General features: G+C 51.4%; 1 protein-coding gene across 2 annotated transcripts; it reads left to right on the forward strand.

Annotated features, from left to right (window-relative positions):
• The first annotated feature begins 499 nt into the window (after window positions 1-499).
• Window positions 500-15290, forward strand: LOC141475299 (excitatory amino acid transporter 5-like). 2 transcript variants are annotated; one of them, XM_074163573.1, is made up of 11 exons: window positions 500-676; window positions 2871-2950; window positions 4834-5046; window positions 5764-5806; window positions 6606-6828; window positions 9881-9980; window positions 10186-10419; window positions 11906-12100; window positions 12773-12907; window positions 14943-15055; window positions 15157-15290. In XM_074163573.1, the coding sequence occupies exons 1-11, from the start codon at window positions 500-502 to the stop codon at window positions 15288-15290; spliced, it is 1647 nt and encodes a 548-aa protein (XP_074019674.1). The 2 variants fall into 2 exon arrangements, with proteins under 2 accessions (XP_074019674.1, XP_074019675.1); XM_074163574.1 differs by having other exon boundaries at window positions 14943-15042; window positions 15153-15290.
• The last annotated feature ends 5564 nt before the right edge of the window (window positions 15291-20854 follow it).

Below are 20854 nucleotides of genomic sequence, written 5' to 3' on the forward strand. Positions count from 1 at the left end.
GCGGTGCCTCGGGCTGGCGGCCTGGGCAGATCGCCACGGGAATATCTGCGATTAACTGGGAAACAGCCTTTCTTTGCAAGCTTTGCCCTCGCAAAGCCCTTACAGATGTGGGGTAGGAAGGGGGTGCGCTCGCAGCCAGTGGGAGCACAAATCCTGGGGCAGCCCCCAGCCCCAGATCCTTTTGGATTAGGAGCTGTGACGGGAAGGGCGTTCTGGGGCTGAATCCCTGCTCTCAGCCCCGATCCTGGGGGCGGAGGGTTAACCTGGGAGGGTCCGGCACCAGCCCCGGCAGGATGCCAAGCCCAGATTAACCAGTTGAAGACGTCACTTTCCATTACGGGAAAAGCTCCTGAAAAGCCCCGAAGCTTTTGGTGCCTGGATTAGCTGCCAGCTCGGCTCCCAGCAAAGGGCAGGGATCCATCAGCGCGGTGGTGCCCGGGGCGATGAACGGAGCCGGGAGCTGCTCCGAGGGGCATCGCCTGGACGGCTGAGGACGACCATGTGGGAGCGGGTCAGGAAAGCTCTGCTGAATTCGCTGTCCACAACCTTCCTGCGTGTCTGGAAGTGGGTGCGGGCTTTCTGGTGTAAAAATGGCCTCCTGACCCTGTCGATGCTGTCGGTTGCCACCGGGTGCCTCCTGGGGTTCCTGCTGCGGGCGCTGGAGCTGACGGAGCTGGTAAGCCTGGCCGGGACCGGGACCTGGGACGGGAGCGGGACGGGAGCGAGGGGGATGGAGTGGGGCAGTCAGGGCGACCAGCCCTGGTGCTGGCAAGACATCACCATCCAGGGCCCCAGATGGGCACAGCCCTGAAGGCAAAAGCTCCTGCACAAGAAATCCACCCCACAGGGCAGGTTTCTCCCTATGACGTTTTTCTTCTTCTTCTTTTTTTTTTTTTTTTGGACCAGAAAGCTGCCAACAAATGCCAAAGCTGCAGGACAAATCCTGCCTCCCTCCACTGGGAGTGGGGGGTTCTGGGACGGACCCTGTGGGGTTGCAGGAGCCTGGAGGTGGGATGGGGATGGGAAGGGGGTAACATGCTCGGCTGCTGGATGCTCAGTAGCACAACCAGCAGCATCGGGGTCTGAGGGACAAGCTCCTCCTGTTACTCTCCCCAGCTGCAAAGATGCTCAACCAAAGCACGTTTCCACTCTCCAGACAAAGCCCAGCAAATAAACCCGGCGTTGGTGGAGAGCCTGGGGGGCTCCCAGGGGTCACCTTCCTCTGAGAACCCTTGGAGACAAACACGTCGCAGAAAACACACCTCAAAGGTGTGCTCACTGAGCGCTTTCTAGGAGCATTGTGCTGCTAAATGTCACCGCACTAAAATCCACGTGGCTTTAGTGACATCGGGCATCTTGGCTGTGGCTCCGCCTTGGTCTTCAGCCGGGCTGGCTGAGCCCAGAAGGGGGGACACTGCTTCGGCGGAGCTGGAACATCCCCATGTTACCGCAAGGATTTAGCAAAGTCTTGTCACTTCAATTATGCCCTTCAGCGTCACTGTCCACAGCGGGGATGATCTTGTTACTTAATTGAAGCCGGGTGTAATCTCCCTGCGCCCCAGAGCCTGCGCCCGCGAGTGCCCGGCAGCCTCCCTGGAGTCCAGCAGAGCCTGGGGACTCCTGCCCCTTGTCCTGCCATGCACCGAGTTCATCCATCCTCTGCCCAGGCCCATCCTGCTGTGTTGCCACAGCCCTGCACGTGGTCCCCGGCAGCCACTTCTCCCCGTTAGAGACTTTTGTCCCCAAACCAATGCCGTAGATGAGGGGCTGGAGAAGCAGCCAGTCCCTGCTTTCCTCCTCGTGATGGGACAGTGTCCCGAAGCTGAGAAACCCACTGACAACACAGATGCTGTTCAAATCTGTTGTTACTCCTTGCACCTGGCTGGACCCATTGCGGCTCCGCTCTACATGAGCTCCCTGGTGAAATCAGCCAAGTTTAGGCCACACGGGTGGGTCAGCGCAGGGACAGCAGCGGGGAGCATTTCAATAGTTTGCCTCAGCATCCCTCAAAGCCTGGTGGTGTTGGGTACTTTGGAGTGAACAAAAGTACCTGCTTGGCTTGGGGCCATCTCAGATCTGTCCCTGACGTCTCTACAGTAGCACAGGGAAAGACTGGGGGGCAGGGAGGGAGGGAGGGAAGGTGGATGGACAGATTGATGGGGTGAGGGAGGGATGGAGAGAGGGATGGAGGGAGGGAGGAAGGGAGGGATGCTGGCTAGGTGGCTGCTGGTCTCGCAGACCCTCTCTCTTCTCTTGGTCATGGCGGTGAGACCGGGGCTTTGGCGGGGTCTCTCTCCAGGCAGCCCTTCCCCATGGCCACATGAGGAGTGTAGGGGGTGGGCGGATGCCATGGGGTGGAAACCTCCCTCGGTGCCCCGTGAGGCCGGACACACAGGCTCTCCCTGAGCTGGACTTTGCCGTTTGCAGCCACAAGGTATTTCTACTTTTCGCTTCCAGCACCAGGCTGCACCCAACGGCTTCGGGGCACGTTTGCAGGAGCCTCTGCTCCCCAATAACAAGTGAAAGGATGTTTGGGAAGAGCCAGCGGTGGGGCTGTGGGGACCATTCCCTAGAGGGCAATGGACCCAAGGATGTTTTTGGGAGGGGCCCAGCCCCACACGCCCCTCTCCAGTTCACAGCCAGGTCTTCCATGTGGCCAGCATTTCCCATCCCTGACCCAGCTCCCAGTAAGGGACAGCCAGAGACTCTGTGTCTCTGAGTGCCACAGGGAACGGCTGCCTGCTCAGAACCAAGCTCAGAGCTGGGTCTGGTTGGGAGAAAGGCAAATTTATCAGGTTTGAGCCATTAACCTGCCATCAGTGTCCACTTCTCAGCTCTCACCTGACACAATGGCTCTGCTCTATGTGCAGGAGAAGCAGTATTTTTCCTTTCCTGGAGAGCTCCTCATGAGGATGTTGAAGATGCTGATCCTGCCCTTGATCACCTCCAGGTAAGACATCATCTTCTGCTTCTAAAGCACCACCTCTCCATCACATTGAGGAGATTGGTCCATAGTCCCCCGTTGAGGAGATCACCCTATAAATACCTGGGGTGAGAATAACCCTGGCCCCAAGCAGAGAGCAACACAGCAGCCTCCCCTGGCTTGGTGCCCATCAAACCCTGTGATTTCCCAGCAATGGTCTGGGACAAATCCTCACCTGGATTTGGCAGGCACCTGCACCCAGGTCAGGTACCTGCACTGTCTGGCTGTTTCCCTTCTTTTTGGGAAAAGACGGTGATGCCGGGACCATCCACGGGTGGCTGATGATGGGCAGCTGTTTAAACTCAAAGCAGATTTCCTTATTTAAAGGGTTTTGAGAAAGTCCAGGTAGAAACCACAAGCATCTCTCAATGTCGCATCTGCGTTTGCAAATGCCACTTCTATCAGCCCGTCAGAGTCTAGAAATAAGAAACAGAGCTGACAGAGTCACACTCAAGTCTAAGGAAGGTCTTGAAAAGCTTACATGGATTGACATATTTTAAACAATTGCTGGCACATGCTCATCAGAAATACCCAAGCAATTAGCTCTTTGTTCCCTGGAAGACATGTCACTTCTCTATTGTTTTTCAGAATTTGCTTGCTGTCCCATTTGCCTTTGGTTTATTTTTGGGAGCAGTGTGCTCTCTATCCTGGCCACACTCGGCCTTTTCAGTATCAGCCCTTATAGAGCTGCTTTCTTTTCCCCTCCAGTGTTTCCCCCCCCCCCCCCCCCCCTTTCCTGATGTTCTCCTTTGCTCCTGGGGTGCTCTCAGCCCTCCTCACAGCACAGTGATGGGTTGTCCCAGCTCACAGCTCTCCTGCCTGCAGACAAGTGGACTGCACAGGGCTCCCAGGATTTTTCTTGCATGTTTATTCGAAGCAGGCTTTTTAAATTACTGAATGATGGTGAAGTGGCATCTTTCCTCTAAGCACTGTCCCACAGCTTCCCAAGGTCTCTGTCCTCCTGAACACGTGGCTGCTGGAAGGGATCTGTGGGCTGGCCACCACCTCAACCACCAGTCCCTTGTGTGTCCCCCAGGGTGGCATTCACTCTCGCAACCTCTGTCTCAATCATGTCCCACCCAGGGGTCACTGGGCCACTGCCAAGCTCCTCCGGCAGCCTTGGCCAGGGCTCTGCAGGGCCCCAGGGGAGCTGGAGCAGTGAGAAACAGCGGCAGGAGCTCAGCATGGGTCTGCGAGCACGTGGGGCACGCTGCACCCCCAAACGCTCCCATTTGCCCTCGGTGCCAGCACCGCTGCCGGCCAGCTCTCCCTGCCGCTGCAGCCCATGATACCCTCTCTATTTTTAGTCCAGTTTTGTTTAAAAGGAGCTTATGGGCTATTTCTTAGGAAAGCTCACATGTACCTGGAATCTGAACCAGCAACTCTCTCCTTGGGAAAGTGGGGTCCATCCCCACCAGGATTTTATAGACGTTGGTAACAGCTTTCTGCCCTGTTCGCAGGGACATGCAGCAGCAGCACAGGGTGTCAGATTTAAGAGAACAGTATCACACACACAAAAAAAGAGTAGCATTAGTTATTCACCATGAAAATACACTAAGAATATTTACTTATTCTCCACTGGAGAAAACAGAAAACATGGCCAGACCTTGAAAGTGGACTCGGAGAGGTGTCTCCTGCCCTGTGCAGCTCAGCCTGGGTTGCCCAAAGGCCGTCCTGCGTGTGAGATCCTGCAGGCACAGGCACACAAATGTACAAGAGCTCAGTGATGCCCTTAAGCATTGGTTAAAAACATATCTACAGAAATTTCTTCCACCTTGGAGATTTTGCCCATCAGATGCATCTTGTGCAGTTCTGGGAGCAGAACCTGACCACAATCTTTTCTGTTGCAGCCTCATGTCCGGGCTGGCCACCATGGACTCCAAGGCCTGCGGGAAGATGGGGGTGATCACCATCACCTACTATCTTTGGACAACCTTCATGGCAGTGACTGTTGGGATCATCCTTGTGGTCAGCATCCACCCCGGCGCAGCTGCCCAGAAGGACAACTACTCTGTGGGGAAAGTGGTGCTCAGCTCCGCTGATGCGTTACTGGATTTAATCAGGTACGTCGCAGGAGGAGCCAAGTTTATGATGGCCTTTCACAGACAAGATCTTCCCACAAGGCGTTGAGTTCCCAGGAGATATTGAGATCTGAAGGGAAACGGGAGGACACAGGGTTCGTTTCTCCCCACACGTGTCCCTCTGGCCACTCCTGTCACCCCTGTTGCTCTTCTCCCAGAGCCACCAGCAAAGAGGGATGCAGTAGCAGAAAACAGGAAGATTTAAACCCCCTGCAAAGCTCAGAGGTTCTCCCTCTGCATCCCCAGCTGTGACATTCCAATCCCTGCAGCTCTTTGGGCTTTGCAAGGTAAAAACAAGCAGGAGTTGGCCCAGGGCTGGATTAAAGCAGAGGACAAGGGATAACTGGGGAGGGGCTGGGGGAGAGTCTTCATTTCTGGAGATGTTTGATTGACTGGAAAAGGCTCTGAGCATCCTCTTCAGCTTTGCAGGCAGTCCTGCTCTGAGCAGGGGGCTGGAGGTGGCAGATGTCCCTCCCAGCCTTGGGCGTTCTAAGAGTCCAGTTTACACGCGGTTCCCAGTCCTGCTCTTCCTTCACCTTCCAGCTCGTCTTCGCCCTCAGGCTGCACAGAGGACATCAAGCTGATGTTGGCTGTAACGGCCCTCCCCTTGGTCCGGAGAGGTGGCCCAGAGGTGCTTCCCAGGTTATTCTCTGTGTTCTCATGATGCGCTTTAACCCTTGTGCCATCGCTCTCTTACAGAAACATGTTTCCTTCTAATCTCATCGAAGCTTCGTTCCAGCAGGTGAGTTCCCCTGGCCCCACCGCCACGGGTGGCTGGGACGGTGCTCAGCTCCAGATGGGGCTGCTCTCCCCGTCTCGGGGCTCTTCCCCTCCCACAGCCTGGACATGAGCCCCTTCCCTCCCCTCCGCCCCCCTCCCCACCCTGCCTGCTCCCCAGCCCGGGGGGGCACCCCACGGCAGGAGGGTGCTAGGGGGGCACGGGCTCACAGGGACACCCCAGCCTGCCCTCCTCTGCAAAACCAGCACGACGTCTCTGCCCTCAGACCCCGCTCGGGTGCAGTGGCTTCTCGGCCCGTGGGGACCGGGGAGCAGTGGCGGGGGGGGGCAGACAGCAGGCAGGGGGGAGCCAGAGGCAAAGGCCGAGGAGGGGCCAGGGAGGGTGGAGGGGAGAAGAGAAAACAAGCAAACTCGTGCAACTGGGAAAGCATCTGTAAAGCCCACAGGAGAGGGATGGGGGGTGAAGGCGCCTCTCCGTGGAGACCACAACGCTTACCCAGTGCTGCCCCGGGACCCTGCAGGGACCCTCCATGAGCCCCCCGCTCACAAACGCCACGTTTGTGGCATCCAGAGAGGCGCAGCCTGGCTCGAGGCCGGCTGTGCTGAGGTCTGCAGGGAACCACCACAGCTCCCCTTGCCTGTTTCTTGTTTCTCTTTTCACCAGCCTTTTACTGCCTGAAAAACAAACTTGGAACCTCCAGGACCACTGGGCCAGTGATGGCTTTGCTTTGCCTCTGTGTTCAGAGCAGGATGGAGCCCATGGCCAACAGGACACTAATCTCACTGCTTTGCTTTTGTTCCAGTATCGAACTGTTCTTGTCCCAGTGGTGAAGTCTCCTGGCTTTCCCAAGATCCCAGGAAAATCTCTCAGTTTTATTTACTTTGCACCCGACGATGAAAACCCTGAAATTCATCGGCCTGTGTTCCTCGAGCTGACGCCATCACCTGAGATGACCTACAGGACCCTGCCTGGGACCAGCAACGAGATGAACGTCTTGGGAATCGTCATCTTCTCAGCAACGATAGGTACCTGCTCAGTGGGGAAGGGGCTCCGTGCCGCTCCCCGGCCCCGCTCGCAGGGCTGCTCAGCGGCGCTTGCAGCCCAGGGTGGTGACTGCTGCGGCCACCGCACTGCAGTCGAGGCAGGGACACTCAGAGGGACAAGGTTATTTTAGCTCCAACTGCTCGAGTCCCCGGGGAACCAGGCACAGCACGGAGCTTGTACCAGCACCTTTATCAGTACCGTCCACAATGCGGCTCAAAAAAGGTGTTAGGCACTGAGAAGGTGCTTTCTCCCCAGATTTGCTGTATGAGCCCAAGCACAGGTCCTGAGGGTTTTCAAATTGCCACATAAGCTGGAGGGACCTTTTTATGCTACTGCTGAAGGAAGTTGTACCTTCTGCAGGGGCTCCCTCAGACAGCTCATTACAAACGGCCCGAACCCTTCCCGCTGGCAGAGTTCAAACTCCCCAAGCAGGCAGCAGATGAAAGCCGGGTCAGGGTTAGTGCCTGTCACAAACGTATGGAAGTTTCTAAGACTTTCCAAAGAACGTAAGACAGCTTCTTGCCTTGAACAGCCTGCAATCCCGCATGGCCAAGGGCTCCGCATCAATTCCAGGAGGGAAGAAGCAGCAGAGGTTGGATGGAGAGAAGATGTGCAAGGGATAGGGAGGAAGACGGTTTAAATGGGAAAAAGTCGCGGGAAGGAGGAATTTGTAGTTGACTCAAAGAGTAAGACAGAAGGACACTGGGTGCAAGGCTGAGTGAGAAATGGAGGAAGAGATGAATCAGGAGGGAAAAGAGTAGGAGGCAACGGAGGAAAGATTACAGGTAGATTAAGAGGTGAGGGCAAGGAACTTGAACTTAGTGTATAAGGAACCAAAAAGCCAATTAGAGGATTTGAGGGTGGAGGCAGCGTAGCCAGCGCTGGAGCACGCCAGCCTGCCATCAGAGCCAGGGGAGAGCAGCCACTTCTACAGGCTAGGATGCAGTTAGTGCCTGGAGGAAACAGCCACGGTGGGACTGGGCAGAGATGGACCCACTTAAATATCCTTACAGACAAAAGAGATGCCTCTGGCAGACTCCTGTCCCAGGGACCAGCACCTTCTGCAGGCCACAGACGCTCCAAGAACATGCCAAGCTCCTACTGCCAGGACACGTGCCCTCCTCCAGCCCAGTCAAACGAGCAAGGAGAAGCTGCTTTTCTCTTCTGAGATTACCACCCCACCACCCTGCCAGCGTGGGAGTGGGGATCAGCGCTGAGTTAGGACCCAGCAGGAGATCGCCTGGGCCACCCCGGCCACCCACCTGCGCTCTGGGTTCTGCTCAGGATGGATTAGAGCTCCACAGAGCTGCAGAATGGCAGAGCATCACCAGCAGCTTGGAAAAGGGTATTCCTACATCCGCAGGAAGCTTTACCTGCGAGGAGAGGTTGGATTAATGGGGTTCGCCTGGCAAACAACAGGAGAGGGACAGGGAAGGGCAGGCAACACGGCTCTGTGCTGTGGGAAACGGGGACGGGCTCCTCCTTGCAGCGAGGTGGGGAGGCCCGGTGGAAGCCAGCTGGGATCTCAGCAAAAGGTATTTGGGTCCAATGCCAAAATGCCAGTTTGTGGGACTGAGACCAGGGCACCCATGCAGCGCCCGCTGGCTACCCGGAGCGGCTTTGCTGTGGATGGTAACCCCACACAGCTACCACAGCTCCAGCCATCTCTTCACTGACAATGACCATCTCCAGTTGTCTTGGTTGCTTCTGAAACCCAGAAAAGGGAAGAGAATTAAAGCTTGAAGCAAGCTGTCCATTTGCTAGGGCGACCTTTTCCAAACCAGCTGTCTGTAGGACCCGAAGAGAAATTGGTTTCTTCCAAGCCAGCTGTTATGGCCATCAAATACTGGACAAATATCCACAGAGCTAAGTTCTAAGTATGTCATGCCTTGTCTTACTTCTGAAAGTCCTGGCAAAGGTGACCCTATCTCATCTCTTTTCTGAGCAAGCCAACAGATCCAGCTCTCTGCCAAGGGTCTCTAGGAGACCTCAGCCCTGAATACTGAAGAGGAATGAGAGGGACAAGACAAGATCCTGACCATATTCTTCTTTTCCAAGCTAAAGCAGACCCCTGTACAGTGTCTCAGAAGCAGCAATTTTAGCTAATGGACCACACAGAAGGTACATGCACTGGGCTAGAAACTAGATGGGCTCAGACTCATTTTCCTTGGCTCCATGGGTATCCGGGACACCTCCTGACTGGTGACAGCAATGGTACTTAGCACCGGCCAATTTTGCACTGGCAGACCAGAACGAACCGTAACCCCTCTAACTACTCGTGTAATTCTGCTCTAGTATTCCTTCCACAGAAAATTAAACCGGAATTAGGTTAGTACATCAACATCAAAAGAGAAACCAGAATGAAGACAGGAGACTTAATGCCTGCATCTAAGGAACTCAGTTGGATCCTTCCTGACGTACTATTGTACAGCCACGTCCTGTCACCACCACGGGATGGTCTGTGAGGCAGGGACAAAGCTGTCTGCGTGAAAGAGCTGGTCAGCAGGAGCACAGCCTGTCCCAGACCTGCCACTGCCTGCTGGGATCCGGCAAATCCCAGCATTTCTGAAGAAGTTCATCCGAGCGGCAGACGTGGCCTGTGGCTCTTCCCACTCCAGAGCAAGGGCAGGGATGCAACATACCATCACGTCCTCAGCTACATATAACCCCACTGAGCTTTGTCCTTAAAAAAGAATCAAAGTTTGTTTCCAGAGCTACATTATTCTTGTATTACCAAACAGCAAAAAGATAGCACGTCCACCCAGAGAAGTGATCTCCCAATATTGAGCAGTGGCAAAGGGTTTATGAGAACAGTCCAAATCCTGGCCTCTGGTTTGGTGGGTTTGAGAAAAAGCCAGATGCTTGTATTTGCTTGGAGCAGAGAATTACCATGACCTGTAAGAGCATGTGGAAATCTGTATTGTCTGACCTGCTGAGAATTTGCCCAGTGAAACCCATTCCGTCACCAGCAGAGCCTCAAGCCACCCAGCTCAACGCACAGCGACTAACACAAACCCATCTGCTTGGTTGCAGGACTTCTCCTGGGAAAGATGGGCGAGCGAGGAACCCCGCTGGTCAACGTCTGCCAGTGTCTGAACGAAGCAGTTATGAAAATTGTCTCCATGGCAGTTTGGTAAATCTGGTTTTGATTGATTCAGTTATTTTCTTACCTGCTCTCTGGTGGCAATACCGGGCATACTGTCTACAAGTATCCAGTGTGAGCACTACATTTATTTTCGTATGATTTTGTAAGGTACCAAATACTGTAATGACCATTGTGTAGTGCTTCAATGATTGCTGCGTCCTCATCAATAATTTTTTATGCTTATTCTTTGCAGGTACTTCCCCTTTGGCATTGTATTTCTCATCGCTGGAAAGATCCTGGAGATGGAAGACCCATCAGTTATAGGACAGAAGCTGGGACTATATGCAATTACAGTAGTGTCAGGGCTAGTCATCCACGGACTCATTCTCTTACCTCTCCTTTTTGTGCTCATCACCAAGAAAAACCCCTTTGCTTTCATTCAGGGGATACTGCAAGCCTTGCTGATTGCCTTGGCTACATCTTCCAGGTATGAAAAGGTGCTGAGATACGCCGATACAGCTGATGTGTCTGGTTTAGTCGTGGGAGAGGTGGCTGTGGGTACGGCCAGGAGAGCTGTGGGAGAACAGGTATAATTCAAAGAAAAATGAGGCTCCAGCACTATTTGAAATGAGATTGGTTCCCATTTTAGTAGGAAGCAGGACACATGGCGCTGCCCTGGTCCTCAGTGGGCAGAGCCTCAGTGCGTCTTCAGACCCCACCTTGCCCTTCTGCTCGCCCTCACCTGGGGCTTCCCCAGAGCAAAGCAGCAGTGTTGCTGCCTGTCTGTGCTTCTTTTAATCACTGCAGTCAGTTTTCTTGCATAGAATTCAAAATAGGACTGTTGTAGGTGCTTTATAAAACAGAGTGGGGTTACAATCCTGGCTTTTAATTGAAGACATCAAAAGCTCTTCTGAACACTTTACTGAAAAACCTAAATCAACTCTTGTGTATCTCAAGCTCCTCCAAAGAAAGTGCTGTCTAGCTTGACAAGATTTTATAACTTCAGATTCTTTTTATCTATTTTATTTTCATTGAAAAACATTCTTTATAACAATGAAGAAACTTTACATTAGAAACTACTCTCCTTTCTGGAAGACACGCAAATTAAAACGTTTTCTTAGAAAACATGTGACTAGGCAAAGGGTTTTTCTGGCCTCCCTAATGCTGCTTCTTCACATAATCCTGATAAAACCATCTAGGAATCTAGGACTGTGCCTCCCTCCCCCAGCTCCCACCAATGCAGGCTTCTTGTGCTGCTCTGAACTACCTGATCTCCCGATCCCAGGTCTCCAGCTCTGCTCCACCGGGCTCTCTCCGTGGGACCAGCTGGGGAGCGGTTCTGGAGGCTGGGATCCCTCTGCTCCTCATCCCAGCCCCGCGCTCCCATCCAGGGCTGGAGGACATCGCGCCGGGCCCCACAGCCAGCTCCTTTTGGAAACGCTGCCTCCCAGAGCCTATCGCAATCCCATCCACTTCTTTTCCATGCTTCCTTCCTTTTTTCCATTCACTCTTCTTCCTCCACGTCCTCATCGAGACTCCGGCGCGACAGCTAAACAGAAACAAGAGAGGAAGGTCAGGGGGTGCCAGAGCCCAGGAGCTGCCCCCCATGTGTGGGGCAGGAGGGACAAGGGGTCCGGCGGGACCCGGCACGGCTGGCGCTGGCAGATGCTGCCCCGACCGAAGCTGGAGGTGGCGCAGGATGAACACGGGGACCAGGGATGTACGAGGCAGCTGTAACCCTCACACAGAGCCATTTATCGGCCAGCCCGGGGCTAATCCACTACTTGGCTAATTCTGTATATTCCCCAGGTAGTGCAAGCTGAAGGCACTTCCATTGCTACAGCAGCTTGGGTAACATTGCTGCGGCATTTACCCTCAGGTGGACTTGTATTTCTGCACCATTAAGCTGATTGCTATTTATAAAGCTCAATGCAAACAACAGAGAGAATTACTGAGCATTTCTTGTTCTGCAGCTCAGCAACCTTGCCCATCACCCTGAAGTGTCTCCTGGAAAACAACGGAATAGACAGACGCGTGGCACGATTCGTGCTCCCCGTGGGTGCCACCATCAACATGGACGGCACGGCGCTGTACGAAGCCGTCGCTGCCATCTTTATCGCCCAGGTCAATGAATATGACTTGGATTTGGGACAAATTATAACAATAAGGTAAATGTTTCTTTGCAGCAGCTGAATTATTTCTCTCCATTATAACAGTCTCTCACACTTTCCCCCTTTGGCAGAGATCTTGCTACTGCAGAGAGTGAACTTTGCTGGAAAGCTGAGGAGCAGGGAACGGTGCGGTGGGTACCAACTCCTGCCGCTGGGGGCCAGGGAAAGCTCAGGCTCTGCACCCACACAATTTGCTGCAGAATCAGAGACTTTGCCTGTAGGTAAAAGCCAGATTGAGAAGTAAGAGCATGGCTGGAGCCGGTCAACACCTGCGGTGCGGCCGAATTACCTTAGCACAGAGGGGTTTGTGCGCATGTCATTTACCTCCCTTCAGGAACAGCAGGGAATATATAAGCAGGGAAATAAAGCACCCATCTAGATAAAAATAAGTAAGTACAGTTGCAAACATTTAGCACTTTTATGCAGGGGCTGCCTGCACGGGAAGGCAGGGGGTGTTGTGTGAGCACACAGTCAGGAGCACCCTCAGCCACCACGGGCCAGGCAGGGCTTTGGGACAGAACCAAGGAGCAGGAAGGTGGAGGAATCCAGACCCAATCCAATCCTTCCATATAGGAATAACTTACTTTGCCATGCAAACAGGCTTGCCTTTTTAAAAAAAGCAAACAAAAACCAAAACACAGTAACTGCACAGCTGCCTTCTCTTTGCAGCATAACGGCGACAGCAGCGAGCATTGGGGCGGCCGGCATCCCCCAGTCCGGACTGGTGACAATGGTCATCGTGCTGACTTCCGTGGGGCTGCCCACCGATGATATCACACTCATCATCGCAGTCGACTGGGCTCTGTACGTATTCCCAGAGGTGACGCCGGGGGCAGGTGCTGAGTGCCAGGTCGTGGAGGGGTATCTGGAGCAGCTCGCAGGGAGGCAGAGACAGGACAAGGCCAGGAGCCAAGCGGGAGATTGTTAACTTTCCAATTATTTTCTTGAAATAGCCCACAATAATTATAGGCAGAGACTCTCCTCAAGGAGTGTCTGACTTGAGGCGTTTCTGTCCCGAGGTGCCCATCGCTGTCTAGTGCCTCACTAAGGACGGTAGGTGGAAGGAGGGGTGATGGTATTGAGCCACTCTGCCAATAAGGTCACCAGTTTGAAGCACCAACTTGTCCTGACCTTTTAGCTAAACTCCTATCTGATTGTACCACACATCTTTGCTGGAGGTCTCAAACAAGTAACAACATCTATCTTTCTGAAACATATACACATTTCTATTTTTAAGAGATCAAACAGATGCTACTTTCCTCCATGGTGAGAGGTAGAAAAGGAGGACAGTAGGTGCATAGTCTTGCATTCATGAAGCATTACTGTGTAAGCCGCCAGTCAACGTATTCCCTAGAAACACCTCGAGTCCTAGTCTTCTCCGAGCTGTTCACTCTGTGAATAAAGGAGGATGGACAAGAGTCAAAACGAAGTGGTGGAGGGTACAGCATTTGTTTTGGTGGAATATTATCCCTGGAAGAGGAACAAGGTTGGTAAGGCAGGGTGAGAGATACCTGGCTTCACACAAGGATAAATTAAAATTAGCCAGAAAGATGCTAACAGCAACGAGAGACCCACAAAAGGGGTGGAAACATGCAATTGTTTAGGAAAAACACATGATCTCCAGGGCAGGGAAAAAAAAACAAGTCAGAGAAACCAATAACAAACCCTAAATCACTGGTAATTATTTCCGATATGTGCGCATCCAGTTTGCTGTTTCTATTTCTGAAACACGGGAATTTTCACAACTAAAAAGTGGAAAGGAGGGAGAAATAGATGTCACATCAAACCAGTAACATGGTAAAGCACCAGTTGGCTGCACGCCAAATCACGGCAGAAAACGAGACAGTTCTTGAACAGGCGTAGCAAAACCCCCTCCTGTATTTAATATGCAACTTCTCTCTCAAACCCATATGTCACCAAAGGAGAACATCGCTGGGGTTTCTAAAAGTAAGGATGACATTTTCAAAGGACTGCATCCGACACACCCAGCACCAAGGAAGTCTGTCTTCCAACGAGCCCATCTTCATCTTGACGGATGAAGACCAGATTGATCTCGAGACAAAACCAGATGCTCGATTACATTTGTCACGTGCAAACAGAAGTCAAACATACGCAGGTTGTGAAATGTGCTGCTTTAAAGTACTAAGATAAAAATGAAGCAAACTAGCTAGGTGAAAAAACAGAGAGAGCTGACACTGACCTCCACAGAACTGACATGTGGGTCGCTGATTTGTCCTTCGCAGCCGCCCTGGACAGAGAGGACACAGCATCGTGTATCCTGGCTGCTTTCCCCTTTCTCTCGCACAGAAGGCAGTTTAAATTTTCAGGTGAAACTTATAAAATCAACGCAAGTTCCCTCTTTGAGCATCACAGGGAACCCAGCACCATCACCTGCCCCAAGTGCTGGCACTCGCTACTGACGCGAGAGGTGCTTGGGTTTATGAGAGCTGTTGTGGCTGGATAAAGACAATTTTCTCCCTGAGAAGCATTCCGTGGAGTTTTATGACTCCCTGGGGCAGCTCACCCCCACGCTGAGCAAAACCGACGATGATGCATCTGTCTGGGAAGTGGCACAGGCAGGTCTATGCACTAAAAAGACAAGGATGATGAGACAGGAGAAGCCCCATCACCTCCACGGTAGTGGGCTCACACAGACATCGCATGTACCATCTTCTCTCTTTATTTACAAGAACAATATTGCGCTTATTTCAACTTGCCCATAGCAAAACCAGTGGCAGTGACATTAGGGACGGAGGCTGACGTGTTTCAAAGCCATAAAAGCTGCCGAGCGCTCTGGCTGCGGCCACCAACTGCATCCTCATGGCTCTCTCTCTTCTAGGGATCGATTCCGAACTATGACCAATGTCCTCGGTGATGCTCTGGCCGCTGGCATCATAGCACACGTCTGCAAGAAAGACTTTGCCCCAAAGCCCCCCCCGGTACGTACAGCCCGTCTGGGAGAGCAGGGGGAGGCAGGAGATACAGTGACTGCACAGACAACCTCTCTGCTCCGTTAAGAAATTAAAATCGCATTTTCTTCTTTTTGCAGCAAGATCCAGTGAGCAACACGGAGAAATTTCCTCCTGTAGAGACCTCCCATCTGCATCCCAAAGACAACGTGATAGAAATGATTGAAGAAACGCTGCTGGATCAGACAGGAGTTCATTACAACATCTGCCAGGTGTAGATCATTCCCGCGCCCGGGAATGGGATCTTGGTGCTAAACACTGACATTGTGAATGTCATACATGGACGCTCTGCAAGATAAAGGCCTTACTTGGCACAGAAAGTGGAAAACCCTTCTCTACCCTTTGCAGACGGCAGGAGCCTCCAGCAATCACCCCAACAGCCCGGCCCCGGGGATGGGAGCCACCGAGGACACAGCGGAGCCTCCGCCTGCCTGGCTCCGGCAGCGTGATGGGAAAGGTTTATGCATCACGTTGTTTCAAGCCCAGTTCTTTTCGGAGGTGAGGGAGGTGGGCAGGTGTGAGAAAGCTGAGACTGGACTGGATGAGAAACCAGCAGAGACGGGACAAGATTCTGACACCTCAGGGCAGCAGCCCCTGTCTGCTGGCCAGGCTGCACACTATAAAGTTTTATTTTCTTTATTATAGAGATTATTATTTTTTTTAAAAGGTAGGGATTTTTTATTACTAGGTTCTCATCTAAAAACTAAGATTAAGCGAATTTTAGTCTGGAGCTCAAAATCCAAGTTGGACATAACTGGATTTCCCAGCCGTTACACAGGAGAGCGGGCTGGAGTGCTGCTCTCAGCAGGGACAGACTCACGTCAGTGGCCGGGACAGACGGACCAGCTGTACATGTGTTTTTACCGGCTGTTTCATTACAGTGAAACCAATTGACCAGGCCAAATTGCAATCGTGTTGATTTTCCCAGCTAAGGACCTGTCCCTAAGTTCAAATTCCAATCAGAGCCTTAAAGTCCAGGCTTCCCAGGGCAGCCTCCTCCACAAAAGCCTTTTATACTGACGACTCATCTCCCTGAATTCAATTCTCTCAAAATGCCGTCTCATCCCCTTTCTCCCTCCTGTTTTGTCTTTACTGACGCAGTGTTCAGTCTCGTAGAAGCAGCTTAAACTTTCGCCAACACCACTTCACTATGCTCCAATTACACACGAAGAAAAAATTTCCTGTATATAATCCCTCGTGCTGCAGAGGTTTTAAAATAATTTCTAATTTAGAAGAAACATTAATTCCACTTTTGCCAAATGAAAAGCAGAAGCTATTAAATACCATAAACCAGCTTTTGCACACAAACTGGTATTCTGCTCCCTATTAACTTCAAAAAGCCATCAAAGAATCAGAATCAGGGGCAGGGTAAGCCCGAGGTGCTGCTGTTAACTTTGGCCTTTCTGACACTTTCCTCCAAGGTTGGTTACTTCCTTACACCTTCTTCGGCACTGCTGTCCAACTACCCTTCAATAGGAGCAAAAAGAAAAATAATCACATTTCAAAACAAGAGATCTCTGCAGCATCCCAGACCATCCCTCCTCATTTATTTATCCCTCCTGATCATTTATTATCAGCTGGATGCACCACGTGCATCAGTGGCAGCCCACATCTAGTAGGCTGGATGATCATGAAATCCCAGACTGGTTTGGGTGGGAAGGGACCTTAAAGCCCACCCAATGCCAACCCCTGCCCTGGGCAGGGACACCTCCCACCAGACCAGGTTGCTCCAAGCCCCCTCCAACCCGGCCTTGAACCCCTCCAGGGATGGGGCAGCCACAGCTTCTCTGGGCAACCTGGGCCAGGCTCTCACCACCCTCACAGCAAAGTTGTTCTTCCCCACATCTCATCTCAATCTCCCCTCTGTCAGTGTCAAACCCTTCCCCCTCCTCCTAGGGCTCCCCTCCCTGATCCAGAGTCCCTCCCCAGCTTTCCTGGAGCCCCTTGAGGGACTGGAAGGGGCTCCAAGGTCTCCCCGGAGCCTTCTCTTCTCCAGGTTGAACCCCCCCAACTCTCTCAGCCTGTCCTCCCAGCAGAGGGGCTCCGGCCCTCCCAGCATCTCCGGGGCCTCCTCTGGCCCCACTCCAACAGCTCCATGTCCTTCTGCTGTTGGTGGCCCCAGAGCTGGAGGCAGCACTGGGGGGTGTCTCCCCAGAGCGGAGCAGAGGGGCAGAATCCCCCCCCTCGCCCTGCTGGCCACGCTGCTGGGGATGCAGCCCAGGGTGCGGGGGGTTTCTGGGCTCCAGCGCACATTGAGGGGCGTGTGGAGCTTCTCACCCACCATCACCCCCAGGTCCTTCTCCTCAGGGCTGCTCTCCAGCCATTCTCCGCCCGGCCTGGGGTTGTGCTTGGATCTTTAGGTCTTTAAGGTCCCTTCCAACTTGAACCCTCCTGTGACCCTAGAAGGATAACTGACCAGCCCTGTTTAGATGTCCACTGTACGGGGCAGTAACTGGTGCCTGGGAGTGCGCACGCCCCTCACTGGCTGCCCAAGGGGATCCAGCCAAGCAGCACACACTCCAGCACCAAAAGGCAGCCAAGATGAATCCTGCTTTTCATATATATCCCCATCTCATTAATGAGCTCTGGACATTACAATATAGAATCCTAACCCTGCAATAAAAGACAGGACCGAATGCCAACGGGCACAGAAGAGGCAGCTTAATACCTTTTAAAAGGAGAAAGAAATTGTGGAAAAGTTAAAGGAGTAGATTTACTGAATGCCCAAGTGGCTCATAAAGCTGTCTCAGCTGATGTCCTTGGGACGATAACATCCCAACCCCACTTGTATTGTCAATAATCTGCTGCCAGGGGAAGCATTTACACCGGTCTGTATCTGCTGCTCAGCTGGGACCAGCAGCCTCCATGTGCCAAAACTGAAAGCAGCAAAATGTCAGCACAATCTTATGTACACGGAGTAATGAAAGCTTATCAGTGGGTGAGGGACAAGAGATTGCCAGAAGAGATTTCTAGAAGATGAGGCAGTAGCACAGAGACTGGACAAAGCCGCTGGGCATCATCTGATGGTTTTACTCTGTCCTGACCACACTCGGCAGCGCCAGGACAGGAGGGAGGCAAAGTACCACGTGCTCTGCCCCAGGCAAAGCAAGGCATCTTGCTCAGCAAATCCACAACTACCTCCTCAGCCCCAAAAAAGGTCAAATATGATTAAATCCTATTAACTGATACAGTATTTTAGACTATTTTCCCAGATACCCGTAAGAAAAAAGGTGCCTCTCTCCATTCTAGCAATGGAAACACAAATCCCTTTCTGTTGTATTTCCATGCAATTGGAGACCACGCACGCGGTGCAAGGCCCACACACCAGCCAGATCATGAAATCTGGCATACAGAAAGAACACAAGCTCCAAAGTTTCTTCCTTGGAAATCCTTCTTTTCCTTACAAATAAGGAATATTTGTAATACAAATAAGGTTCCTTTATCACCTGGCACTGTGATATAGATGTTCCCCAGATTACGGCTTGTCTATATAATATTGTAATACAGTTGGAGAGCCACCGGGGAAAGGAACTTGGTTGTTACACAAGTATTATTTTCACTGAGAAAAAATTAAAATCACAGAAAATCTACTTCCGTAAACTAAAATCCCTGTGAAAGATATTTATGGATTTTGTGTTTATTAAACAAGAGGAAAAGTAGAAGCAGCCCTTGGCTTTATGGCACCTCCCAAGTAGAAAATCCACCTACTTGGCTTTGACCAGGGAGTGACATTTCACCAGTGGTTCTGGTGAATCGGAGGACACGATTCCCCATAAACACTACACTGAAACGAATTTGCACCAAACTCACCCTTCAGCTCTAGTGTGAGCTTTACGCAAGAGATACCAGCTTGTTTCTACAGTCCATCATTAATTTGCCTTGATCTCAAAGAACGGGTTCCTTCCTGTGCTGTCAGATGTCTTCCAGGCCATGAACTATTTTTATATATCTGAATTTATAAAAGTGATGAGTTCTGATCACAGACTTGCACTTTTACATTATTTTTATAACTTCTTAGGATTTATAGGGTGACCACAGTAGCAGTGTAGCACGGTAACGTTTGAAATGGTTTATACAGTCAGTAGAGAGCGCTGCCACCCATCCTTTAGAGCAACATGTACCTTGGTTAGTGTTTTACCAAAACTGTAAAAAGGAACAAAATAATTCAATGCTGTACCACACAGCAAAATAAAATCAAAACAACAGATGTGAAAACCAGCCTGATCCTCCCATTTTTTAATTTAAAATACTATCAGTATCAAAATTACTCTGTGCAAGTTTTGTAGAATAACTTGTTGAAAATTCCATTCCACAAGAAGTTTTGAAAATCTTTATTTAAATCTACTAAAACACCAGGTTTCTCTGTAGAATCAGATTCCCAAAGCAGCTTTAAGCAATACATATGGCTTAACTACCTCTTTTAATTTTTTTTTTTTTTTTTTAAATTAGCAGCACGTAACCTGCACTAGATGCTCCTTTGAAGAGTAAACGCTTCCCTGGTGACTGTGCGCTGGGAGCTCTGTCTTTGCCTCTTCCCTTCGGGTTCACTGCACACACTTATTTACTTCAGGAGTTTCTCATTTTGTCTGATGCGATAACAAAACTTTCTACAAAGTCTGAATCAATCGCTTCAGTCCTTACTGCGGGCAGGTGCTCCTCCCCACACGACCCCTCAGTTACCCCCCACATACAATTCAGTAGATCCTACTGAAGATGAAGTGGTACCAGAGAACAATAAGACATGGCACATCACCGCCTGCGTTCATAGTATCATTTGTAAACTGTTTCACAACAGAAGTTCAGATCTACTTCATAAATTCTTAATAGATTTAAAATGTAGTGTTCCAATGCACCTGCAGCTTTGTTGCGCACCCAGGACTCGTGTTCATCACCCAGGGAGCGCCTCAGTCCTCAGCTAAGCACCGTGCAGAGACAATGCTTTACGGACTCACTAGCTCAGATCTGGACAAGCCTTGGCAATTCTGCACCGTGTGGCATCTCACTGTTTGACACCTCCATTTGCACATTTCCTAGGTTTTGAGGGTGGGGAGGAAGCCGAAACACCCCTGGGTGAGATGCTCCAACATCCCCATCAGGAGTCAGTGGGCGCAGACCTCCTGGCACCTGGGTGTGCAACAAACACTTACCTTCGCTTTCTACAAGTTACGCGTCTCATTTAAACTACAAATGAGGTCCCCTGCAGTCAAGAGTGAGAGACTGGCACCTTTATAAGCAGTAAATCTCATGTACTTTAGGAGCAGATGAATCGTCTTCTGCAGGGCCTCAGCTGGGCGCTAAGATTTTTACCTGCTTGAGTCTGTAGGATGAATCCCACTCTACAGAACCTCTGAGCAGAGATTCTTATTTTCAGAATGCTGAGCCTTCAAACTCCGTGAGACCAGATTTTGGCTTTGTTTTTGAGACACAGACTACCCAAACCGTAGCTCAACACAGGAAAGAACAGGGTTGAAACATTACACCCAACCCAAAACTTGCTGCTTCACTTACCCGGCCATCGCACCTCAGAGATCTTCTACTCACTGTCCTTCTTGAGCAGAACCACAAGAAAACGTGTATTTGGGCATTCTCCTTGTTTCTCTTTCAATACTTCCGAGGTCTTCAATCATCTGCAAAGCATTGCCTTAAACCACAGTCTGGTGCTAAATATTAGTAAGAGCAGCGTCATGACCCCCACCTTCAGAACACTGTCTTGTCTTCAGACACCGTAACTCCACTTTGCTGACTTGCTGCAGGCCCTCTGCACGCCAAACCCCCAACCCTT

This window comes from Numenius arquata, chromosome 25, assembly GCF_964106895.1.
Source record: "Numenius arquata chromosome 25, bNumArq3.hap1.1, whole genome shotgun sequence".
Taxonomy (NCBI): Eukaryota; Metazoa; Chordata; class Aves; order Charadriiformes; family Scolopacidae; genus Numenius; species Numenius arquata.

Bases quoted from the DNA above. Each gene is read 5' to 3' on its own strand.
- LOC141475299 (XM_074163573.1), top strand. From the start codon at position 500: ATGTGGGAGCGGGTCAGGAAAGCTCTGCTGAATTCGCTGTCCACAACC. The intron at 677-2,870 runs GTAAGCCTGGCC...CTCTATGTGCAG, and splicing joins CGCTGGAGCTGACGGAGCTG to GAGAAGCAGTATTTTTCCTT. The intron at 12,908-14,942 runs GTACGTATTCCC...TCTCTCTTCTAG, and splicing joins ATCGCAGTCGACTGGGCTCT to GGATCGATTCCGAACTATGA.